At 41.6% G+C, this 11,335-nt stretch overlaps 1 protein-coding gene across 1 annotated transcript; it reads right to left on the reverse strand.

The window, feature by feature from the left end:
* Nucleotides 1-1,215: 1,215 nt before the first annotated feature.
* Nucleotides 1,216-11,311, reverse strand: LOC109901723 (lysosomal-associated transmembrane protein 4B). The gene is made up of 7 exons (XM_020497698.2): nt 11,042-11,311; nt 10,174-10,285; nt 9,100-9,173; nt 8,603-8,725; nt 8,312-8,410; nt 6,443-6,538; nt 1,216-3,464 (listed from the first exon to the last, which is right to left on the reverse strand). The coding sequence occupies exons 1-7, from the start codon at nt 11,132-11,134 to the stop codon at nt 3,378-3,380; spliced, it is 684 nt and encodes a 227-aa protein (XP_020353287.1). The 5' UTR covers nt 11,135-11,311; the 3' UTR covers nt 1,216-3,377.
* Between the last annotated feature and the right edge of the window lie 24 nt (nt 11,312-11,335).

Below are 11,335 nucleotides of genomic sequence, written 5' to 3' on the forward strand. Positions count from 1 at the left end.
GATCAGTCTCCTTACCTTAATATCAAAATATCAGTCTCCTTACCTTAATATCAAAATATCAGTCTCCTTACCTTAATATCAAAATAAAGTAGTGAAAATATCTGTCACTATATCTAAATTAAAAGTGTTTAAAAAAAATAAGTAAAGCAGGAAAAGGAAATCCACCTGGTTGAGTGAGTCAAGCTGGTGACTGTTGTAGTTGTGCAGTCAGTCAGAGAAGATGCAGATGTCCTTTAGTTTTCTCTCTCTCTATGCACGTGCAGCAGACTAGCTCCCTCTCCTCTTGGACTGACTGCTTCTGTATTTACTCTTAGCTGCCTTAATTCAGGCTGGCTCTGACCTGGGGAGCGAAGCCTCCTATTGGAGACATGTGGAGAAAATAAATTGGTGTATGGATCCAATCTTCATGTTTTCACACAGCAGGCTATCAGTTTAAACTATCATTTCAGTATATCAAGACAATCAAGACATCTTCAACTGAGCCCACCAAGCATTTTGGTAACCATAAACATGATCTTCTTTGATCAGAAATAGTGACCAATAATCAAACAGATATCCCATCCATCCGTTCTTACATCTGACAAACAGCAATGTGAAATGCTGATTAGTGTGTCTACAACTCAACTGTATTGTACATTTCTCAAAGTAAATGACACGCGTATTGGTTTTGCCAATGGTCAGATAGTTCAACTATAGTACTGTGGTCCTGGTCCAATGGTGGTCCAAGCTACAGTGTAAGGAGGTTACTGTACCTGGAAGACATCTGGATGAACTCTCCACATTGAACAGAAGGAAACAGTAAGGCAGCAGTTTATGGAAAAGGGTCCAAAGCAGTGCTTTCAGTGCACTGAATGTCAATCATCCTGAAAATAGACTACCTGTCTTACAATGTTATGGCCCTAACAGCTTTTAAAGTCGATGGCCAAACCGTTTCCACGTTTCATAGAGAATTTCCATTATTCAGGTTTATGAGGTAAGGATGACAGAATTAGTGCCAGAGGCCTTTTAGTCCTTGACTTTTCATCCCATAGGCCTAACCAGCAGTGATGTAACGTAACACAATTATACTATAGTGGATTTGTCTCAAAGCCCTTTTGAAAAACAGAACCGTAGCCCCTGCTCTAGAACTGATCAAGTGTATAACATATTAAAATGAGATGCACAGTAAATACAACACACAGCATACTTATGGATCCAAAATAAAAACAAGATCTGTCCATCAATTAAATGTGTTTTTAATGGACAAATAAATATAACTTCTATGTCTTTTTATGCTGCAGCAGCAGACGGTTAAATGTGACGGAGTCCTCAGAGAACATCCCCCGCCTGGGGAACAGCTTGTCAATAACTGCATCCGGCAGAGCAGACTGGTCTGCTTACATTGACTTCATTCAAAAAACAAGACCACCACTTTTTCCTTTATTCGAAACAGTCCTGTTGTAATAATTCAGGATAATGACAGTTTTCTATACACACTAAACTATAACGTACGAGTAACTTGGTGATATAACTTCTGCTCTTCGATCATCTCAGTTAGATTACAGGCAGGTGCTTTAAATCTTTGGAATCCTTCCACGCATAGCAACACTTCATACATCTCTCAGTGCACCCTATCAGAAAGGATGTTGTTTGTAAAGGCAATCCAACAACGAACAGTGATCATGGGCAGAACAAATAAATATTTTGAGTCGAGGATACAATCCTCATTCGCCTGTTTTCAGATCTGTGTGTGCTTTAGCCAACTCCTCTGACTGTAATCGTCATGAAAACGCACATACAGCTCTGGGACCAGCCTAAATCAGCCTAATAATTTAAAACATTTAGGGGGGGTTGCAGTGCCTGATTTGATTTGTGTAGGTCTAGACTTTACCGTGAAATTCTTACTTACTAAGCAACAGTGCAGTTCATGAAGAAGTAAATATATACCAAGTAGGCTAAAATCAAAAGTTATAATAAAAAGTGACACAATAAGAATAACAAGGCTATATACAAGGGCACCAGTACCGAGTTAGTGTGCAGGGGTTCAGGTTAGTTGAGGTAATCTGTACATGTAGGTGGGGGCAAAATGACTATGCTTAGGTAACAAACAAACAGCGAGTAGCAGCAGTGTACAAGGGGGGGGGGGGTCAATGTAAATTGTTCAGCAGTCTAATGGTTTTGGGGTAGAAGCTGTTGAGGAGCCTTTTGGTCCTAGACTTGGCACTCCGGTACCGCTTGCCATGCGGTAGCAGAGAAGACAGTCTAACTTGGGGGACTGGAGTCACTGACAATTTTATGGGCTTTCCTCTGACACCGCCTATTTATAGGTCCTGGATGGCAGGAAGCTTGGCCCTGGGCCGTTCGCACTACCCTCTGTAGTGCCTTACGGTCAGATGCTGAGCAGTTGCCACACCAGGCGGTGATGCAACCGGTCAGGATGCTCTCGATGGTGCAGCTGTAGAATCTTTTGAGGATATGGGGGCCTATGATAAATCTTTTCAGTCTCCTGAGGGGGAAAAGGTTTTGTCGTGCCCTCTTCACGACTGTCTTGGTGTGTTTGGACCATGATAGTTTGTTGGTGATGTGGACACCAAGGAACTTGAAACTCTCGACCCGCTCCACTACAGCCCCGTCGATGTTAATGGGGGCCTCTTCGGCCCGCCTTTTGCTGTAGTCCACGATCAGCTCATTTCTCTTGCTCACATTGAGGGAGAGGTTGTTGTCCTGGCACCACACTGCCAGTTCTCTGACCTCCTCCCTGTAGGCCGTCTCATCGTTGTCGGTGATCAAGCCTTCCACTGTTGTGTCGTCAGCAAACTTAATGATGGTGTTGGATTCGTGTCTGGCCACGCAGTCGTGGGTGAAAAGGGAATACAGGAGGGGACACCCCTGAGGGTGTGTACTTAGACCATGAAAACACGTTTCTGGTGGGTGGCCTTTGGACTAGGACTGGCAGTAGAGAACATGTAGAAGTACAGTTTAGTACAAGCAAGAAAAATATATCTGCTATTACACTCACTACTAGTGCGCTCATATTTGAACTCTTTCCTGCTCAATGTTTCAACTGTAGATCAGTGAAAATAAATAACTCCAAATAAACAGTATAATGTTAAACAGTATCACAGTAACAGGTAAGTAAGTAAATGTGTGTAGGTTAAATGTTTTGGAAAGAATCAGTAGTATTGGGGTCTGGGTCAAATTATTACAAAACATTTTTTTTTAAATTAAAATACTGCTAACACTACACACCCAGTGTGACAGTTATCAAATGCCAACTATAAAATGCATAATGTATTGGAAAGAAAACATCATATTTGTTGCCCAGGTCTGGTTGGAATGTCTGACTGCTGTAGTAACAAGGGGGTCCAGTCCGTCAGCATAACAGCGGCCCAGGTTCTTCATGCTATGTAGGGTGCCCCATAGGGGGGAGGAGCGTTCTTGGATGATGGAATAGCCATGGTGTCATCGTATGGGGGTAACAGTACCTGGGAATGCAGAATAAAGGGTGATCAAGACCAGAGTCTTCTAATGTGTGACTGACAACCGACATCAAAATGCTATTTAACTGTTTGACATGGTTTCGAATATATTAGTTTGTCACTGGCAAAGACTACAAGCAGTAATATAATAGGCTGTGTATTGGTCTAATTCCAAACAGCAGTTGGTCAAATATACTCTTGAGGATTAAGTGAAAATCGTGTGAGCTCCCGGAAGTGACACGATGGTCATATATAGAGAGGATGACAGAGGATTTCAAAACAGATCTGTAATGATCTTCAAATAGTCTGGATGGGAGAATAGAGAGATGAGAGAAGATTAAAGAGGGAGAAAGGCAGGCCATGAATGAATGAATGTGGTACAAGTCTATTGAGAGGCCAAATCTATTAGAAGGCCATACAGTAAATGAATGCGATCCAAGTCTATTGGAGCAGGTCCAGACTGAAATCTGTGAGGTGAAACAGTTTGGATTCCAGGCAGTGACTGTGGTTCTCAGTCAGCAAGGCAAGTCCACATTTACATCCTATCTGACTGACATGAGTCAGGTTCAGTCAGCCAGTTCCTCTGTGTCTTTGATGAGGTAAAGTAGAACTCCGTCTCAGATGTCCTCTCTTCAGACTACTACACTCTCTCTGGGGAACCAACCAAATGCTATCATGGGATGTGTGTGTGTGTGTGTGTGTGTGTGTGTGTGTGTGTGTGTGTGTGTGTGTCTCTCTCTCAGATGCATGTAACCCATCCTGGTTTTCCTACTGACACAGAGACATACTGTAGGCAACATCTCTGATTCAATGCATTTGATGGACAACACCGGCAGAGGATACTGTAAAATATGGTTAGAGTATGCCAATGCCATCCTCACACACATCAGTAAGGCACTAGTTAGGGGCATAATGGCATTACAGTCCAGACTGGAGTCCATGTCATGGTGGACCTTTCTGATCTCAGACCAGTGATTTAACACTACACATTGTGCTTGATGTCCTGAAGCTATACTTCACATGGTAGTTTCCCGGACACAGAAGGCAACGCAGTGTCCCTGATTATAGTAACCTGTCAATAATACACAGACGGCTGCAGTCTACCTTTTTCCATGAAGTGTACACGCAGTCAATCCCCACTATAGATTTAAAAGGAATGGACTGGTGTAGGAAACTCCCTCTAAAATCACTTAATCAACATCATTTAAGTTTAGGAGGGGAGTGAGTGAGCGTACACTTCAGGAGAGAAGTAGGGAATCAGAACACTCCAGTAGACTGGTGGTCTACCAGAATATTTTCTGCCCACTTGAAGCCTAAATTGAAAAGCCTAGACCTACGGAAAGCATGGCAGGCAGAATGTATTTTTTCTCGCACTTTTGACTAATGATTTTAATGGTTAAATAGAGCAGTCTGGTCTAGTCCCTTTTATAGCTAAGGTGTTTTACACATAAGGAGCACCAGAAGTGCCTCAGCTTCTCTAGACCAAAACATCAAGTCATTCCTCTACATCAGGGTAGGCAACTATAGATTTTTATTTAAATAGGCAAGACAATTAAGTACAAATTCTTATTTACAATGACGTCCCTGCAGTAGGCAAAATGCCAACTGCGGGACGGGTAAAAAAAAAAATGAAAGTAGGGGGGTGGAAATACTGGAATACATTTTAAGCTGAATTCCTGGTGATAAAAACTTTTGGGGGTCAGAACAGAAAAAGTCACATTGTAGCTGACCTGTGCTCTACATGTTCAAAACAAATCATGAGCATCATGAGCCATTCGTAGTGGCTTTGAATTTAAGGTTTATATTCGGGGGGGCAAATAAATATCCAATTTACAAAAGCCTACTTCATCACTTTTGGATATCAAACTCTTGTCAATTACAACATTATGCAGTGACACATTTTACTGGTGGAACAAAAAGTCCTGATAAAGGTATTGTTCTGACTCTCATCGTTGAGGTACAAACACTGTTGACAACCCCTCACTCTCCCCTCCTACACCTGCATTGTGACATCACACAGTAATCCTCTTCCCCCAGGCTAGCTGGATGAGCAGTGCTGCAATGATCTGATAGCTAAACCAGATCCTCCCCTCGCTAACGCCATGTTTTCAGGCTGCATTTCTCCCCTCCCCTGGTTCAACAGTGGATAACGTGTTGTAATATCTGCGGATAAGCAGCCAGGTGGCCAAGCTTGAGCTATATGATACCAGTAGAGAGACAGACCAAGAGCTTTTCATTGAGTAGGTGGCCAATGTACTATAGCCATATTAATGAGTATGCCAGTGTGGATTTTTTTCCGGCCTCATCCACACAAAGCCCCTTACTACAGCCCAACTTACTACAACTTTATACTTCCTTCCTACTCTGATATGATGGCTTTACTGATGGAATGCGCTCTCCCTCACCGTCTTGAGGGGAACCTAACCTACGCATAATATGAACCTGATCAGTGACCTATCACACGAGATATGATGAATGCTTTATGATAGATTTATGATTTTTACTTTCTCCAGAATGCAAAGCACAAAGCAGAGGGAGTTAATGAGGAAGGGAGGGATGGGTAATTATAGAGTAGATGAGAAGTATCATATGAATACAAATAAATATATTATATGATAGTACAGGACTGGTAAATGTCTAGATTGTTTCAACTTTGCAAGCAAAGGGTTAGAGTGAATAACAGAAACAGTGCATTTCTCAGCTGCTGGTCGAGTTGGAAATTAAAACATTATTGTAGGAGTAAAAGCAATGTCAATATTTGTGGAAAAACATAACTGTCAAAAAGGTAGTCCGCATTCACAGAGGTGGTTTGTCTGGAGTATGTCAGTTTCTTCAAACCCAACTAACTGAACAGAGGAAATTGCATAATACTGTAGTAACTACAGCAGACTAGTATAAAATACCAAAACGAACCCACTATGTCATAATACAGTAGTAATACACAGTACAGCAATTTAAATAGATGCTTGTATCCTGGGACTTACCGTGGTATCATTAGTAGTGACGTATATCAGGACTTCTGTGGTGCTTCTTGCACGCACATACCGGTAGCAGTTCCACACACACGCTATCAGGTATGCCTGCAAAGGGAAAACCATTATCAAAGACATTAAAGAAAATAACTTTATCAACAGCTGACATAATTTAAAAGGTACAGTATCTCTCAAAGGCTCAATATTCATCTTAATCCAAAGGGGTACTGTATAATTAATTCAGAAAGCGTTAAGACTCAATCTCCATCCCAATGCAGAGGGGATTCATTCATTCAGAAAATTACAAGACTCAATTTCCAGTCCATTCCAGAAAGGTATAGTACAGCTCATTCAGGAGAGTGGTACAAAAACAAGCTCTCATTGTTCCCTGACATCATCACGCTCAGTGAGCAGTACGGTAGCTTTCTGGGGGATTTGTACTGTCCAGCCAAACACCATCTGGTAAAGCAGTTGGCTCCTATAAGACAGACTAGGACTGAGCTCAGCTGTATATATACACAGTGCATTTGGAAAGTATTCAGACACCTAGACTTTTTCCACATTTTCTAAAATTGATTAAATTGTGTGTGTCCCCTCATCAATCTACACACAATACACCATAATGACAAAGCAAAGCAGGTTTTTAGAATTTGCGCAATTCCTTCGACTTCATGGCTTGGTTTTTTCTCTGACATGCACTGTCAACTATGGGACCTTTTTATAAAACAGGTGTGTGCCTTTCCAAATTATGTCCAATCAATTGAATTTACCACAGGTGGACTCCAATCAAATAGTAGAAACATCTCAAGGATGATCAATGGAAACAGGATGCAGCTGGGCTCAATTTCGAGTCTCCTAGCAAAGGGTCTGAATACTGATGGAAATAAGGTATTTCTGTTTTTTTATTTTTAAGAAATGTGCAAACATTAAAAAAAACCTTTTTGCTTTGCCATTAATGGGGTATTGTGTGTAGATTGATGAGGAACATTTTTTATTTAATACATTATACAATACGGCTGTAACGTAACAAAACTTTAATGAATTCACACCTCTGTCACTTTTACGGGCTCTTCAACAACGTAAAGTAAAAACTGTAGACCTCCATATGGTATATAGACATTCAGTAAGTGTTTCCCAAATACATTACTCAATGTGCTAAACTCACATACAATCGTCAGTCGTCTGTGGATGATATGCTGGTAGAGGTAGCAACATCTATACAGAACAATTATCACTCACTGACAGCAGAGCTATGTATCAACCCTTACTTTTGGATTGGACCAGAAGTAATAGAAACGTGTGGTCATCCTCATTATTATAGCATGTTTGCATTAAGATGGCCTCAGTAAGGCATCTCCACAGTTTTACATGGTGACACAGAGCCTTACTGAAGTCTATCAAAATAAACCACATCCTCTTTCTCTCAATCTGTTTCCCTACTTTTGGATGGTCTATGGAGCTCTGTAGCAGCAGCCTAATAGAACTGGCAGGCCATTTAGAGGGGCTTTTACAATGCCATAAAACAGAGTTGTATTTTTGTGGTGGGACATTGGTAGTTGGCATCATCTGACAGTTTGTCAGAGCTAATGTGAAAGCTCTCTAGCCTGAATGGGCCAAGAGCAACACTGTCGAGGGCACTGCCTCAATGTCTCCCATTATAGTGTTATGAAAACAACAGCCTTGTGAAACAGCTCCTGCCAGACGTTTGAACCACTGCAGGACCCTCGGTCTGTCCCCAAGGGTTTCTGCCCAAAAAATAACCTGAATAACTTCCTCAGATGAGCACAATTTTCATCTCACACAGCATAAGCACTGTTTTGTCACTCATACAGTAAGTAATGAAAATTATGTGTGTGTGTGTGTCTGTTCAGTAGCAGTTACCTTGAAGGTGAGGATGCATCCGATGAAGAGGAGCACGATGAAGACCAGGCACACATTGCTCATGGCCGTGATGTCCTCTTTGTAGGGGAAGTTCTCAGGCTGTGAGGGTGACACGAGACAGTCAGACAGACAACATCAGCTGCAGTGAGATTGGGGGTAGAGTGTGGTGGCTACATCCAAAATGGCACCCAATTCCTTATATGGTGCACTATCTAGTGCATTATACAGGCAATAGAGTGTCATGTCAGGCACTTTATTAGAATAAGAGTTTAACTTTGGAGTCCTTCTTACCAGCTGTTGGAGGTAGTCTTGTATGGTGTTGGGGTAGACCACAATACTAACAGCCACCAGGGTGTTCAGTGCACAGTCAAAGACTTGGTAGCAGAAGAATGGGATGATCCAAGCAGCATGTTGCTGAAACAGGAAAAACAGTTTTATGTTAGCCACGAGGGAATAGCATCTGAAGAGCTGCAGCGGCAGGAAAGGCTAATATATCTATCTGAAAAAACTACGATTGAAACTAAACGGTCTGACCGATGCATTAAACGTAAATCAATGTGTTTCTGGTGGGAGTTTTGGTGAACTTACTCTAGTGGGACGATACCATTCAAGACCATGTCTGTAAATCTGGATTTGAACAGTTTAAAAAAAAAACTACATTTGGACAATAACGTTTAAACTATATTTGGATGATCCTCCTAGTGTCTTCATCTGTATTCATTCTTATGAGAGCAGACATAGTATACCAGTACAAGCAACAGCAGAAAGCTGAAGTGACTTTTTCTTACCTTATATGCACCGTAGGTCGCCATCCCAGAAATTAGTATCATCAGCAACGAGATCGCTGAAGCAATACACATGTCTGGAATAGAAGGGAAATCATACTGTATACAAGGTCTGCATTAAAATAAATTAAACCGTAGCAAATGATGAAAAAAATAACTTGGTGTTTTGTCCTTGGATGGTGATTATTGTCTTAAATCGCACAGTAATTTATAAGCTTATAATAAATTCAGCTCATTCTTAGATTGACACTGATTATGTGAAAATGACCCAACTTTCTGTGTAGATGTGACCTGATCTTGATACCATGACAGTGAGTGGATTTCACAGAAAACAAAAATACTATGTCACAAACTGTCAGCGTCACAGTAATCCTGTCCATCTGTGCACAGCCCAGAGAACACAGTTGTCTGCTCCAACAGAACAGAACAAAAGCCAGTCTGCTTTAGTTCTGTAACTAGCCTGAACTGAATCACTGCCTGCCTCGTAGAAATTTGCCATTCCACCTATCATGGCACATTGACTTGAACAGGGATGGCCGTTCTAGTAATTATATTTCTATGGCCTGCCTAATGCAGGGCCAGCTGGACCAACGGCAAAAGGGATCACAGGACGGTTTAATCTGACCGGAACTGGGTCAACTCAGTCAGTTTCAATCAGACACTACTGTACCCACAACCAATGGCAGACATGTCAATTTGGCCAGCATATACTGCTACAGTTCATTTCCAACCTGGGCAAGACCTAGCTGATTTAGCAAGTTTGTGAAAATACACAACACAGCTGAACATTAGACATGCGTGCCCACGGACAGAGATTTGATTTGCTTTATTGTGTAGTGAGAGAAATACTGACTATTGGCTGCTTTCAATTATATAAAGTGATTTATAAAACCAGTAGTTTTGGGTCGTTGATATGTAACGCCATAGTAGTTTCCATCATTGTCATCACATACACAACAGACAGAGGAGTTGGCTAGAGCACAAACACACTGGCCCGTCAGGCTACTAAGGAGGCGTGGGCAGGCCTATGCAACGTCACACACATCTATCCCAGACATAAAGCTATAGGCTACTTACTGGCGTCATCCATGTCATCTAAGTCGTTAGCCAGCTCAGTGCTGGTCAGATGGTACTGGTCAGGATCACCCAGGGCCGTGACGAGGATGAGTAACACCACCGCATTGATCAGCTAAAGGACATTAAGACATAAGGACATTTAGACTGACAAACAAGATAGGAACACGACACACACATCAACGTTAAGGAAAGGTTCAACCACAACATGAAGGAAAGGCTCCACATGCATTTGATGGCATTAATCAGCTAATCTCAAAGACATAAGGACCAGTCAGACTGACGAGGATACAGATACATATTAATAGCTCAGCCTTTATAAAGGGATAACTAGTTCACCCAAATTACTTTATTATAGGATTCCTTAATTAGGAACTATTTGGCTGTGTTTTCCAGGTAAGGAAACAGTAATTGTATAATTTGAGTGAACCACCTCTAACTCAGCAATGTAGGCTGACATTCAATTTAATGTCAACATGATGGAAAGACTCCACAAGGATAGATAGTGAGTTAACTTTTAAATTAATTATACATATGCCTAGGCCCTATGTGCATAATGTAAAATTAATTATTGCCATAACCTAAAGGCTTCTTTCTACCTGACACTAGACCTGTAACCTGTCCTGAAGGGCTGAGTGTACTGAAAAATGAATGAACGTTTTTTCCCCAATGGTGTTAGGTTACGTTGACACCTTAACTTGTTAATTCCTAATTAACAAAACAATCCATTACATACATGTTATCACTTGCAGCCAATCACAATGAGACCACTTTCTACTTGATAAACATCATTTAACATGGAAAAACGTCCTACAAATAATAACATACCGTTTTTAGTGGTATGTGAATAATAGCGACTGTGGATGCTCACCATATACCAAACCCCCAGGATAACAGTGCCTGTGCGGACATGACAGCACAGGCAGCATCTGGTGGAATGACATCGGTCCCACGGGGAAATCATATTGTAGTCCTAGGAGGAGGCACTTCACAGATGTTAATGATAAACAATCCAAATAGATCGACGTGAATTTCTTCTCCGGCGCGCGCGATGTCGTCCCCAATTCTTGATAAAAGCCTCACCGCGGCTCTAGTGATCAACTCAGTCAAGTAGCAAACATTGGAGCATGTGACCTGGGCTAGATCGGATCAAGAGCCGGTGATG

The sequence above is a fragment of the Oncorhynchus kisutch genome, linkage group LG2 (assembly GCF_002021735.2).
Source record: "Oncorhynchus kisutch isolate 150728-3 linkage group LG2, Okis_V2, whole genome shotgun sequence".
In the NCBI taxonomy this organism is placed as follows: Eukaryota; Metazoa; Chordata; class Actinopteri; order Salmoniformes; family Salmonidae; genus Oncorhynchus; species Oncorhynchus kisutch.

Excerpts from the sequence above, each read along its gene's own strand:
- LOC109901723 (XM_020497698.2), bottom strand. The coding sequence starts at position 11,134 with ATGATTTCCCCGTGGGACCGATGTCATTCCACCAGATGCTGCCTGTGC. Across the intron at positions 8,411-8,602 it reads AAGACTACCTCCAACAGCTG|CCTGAGAACTTCCCCTACAA; the intron begins GTAAGAAGGACT and ends TCACCCTCACAG. Across the intron at positions 6,539-8,311 it reads GATGCATCCTCACCTTCAAG|GCATACCTGATAGCGTGTGT; the intron begins GTAACTGCTACT and ends TTCCCTTTGCAG.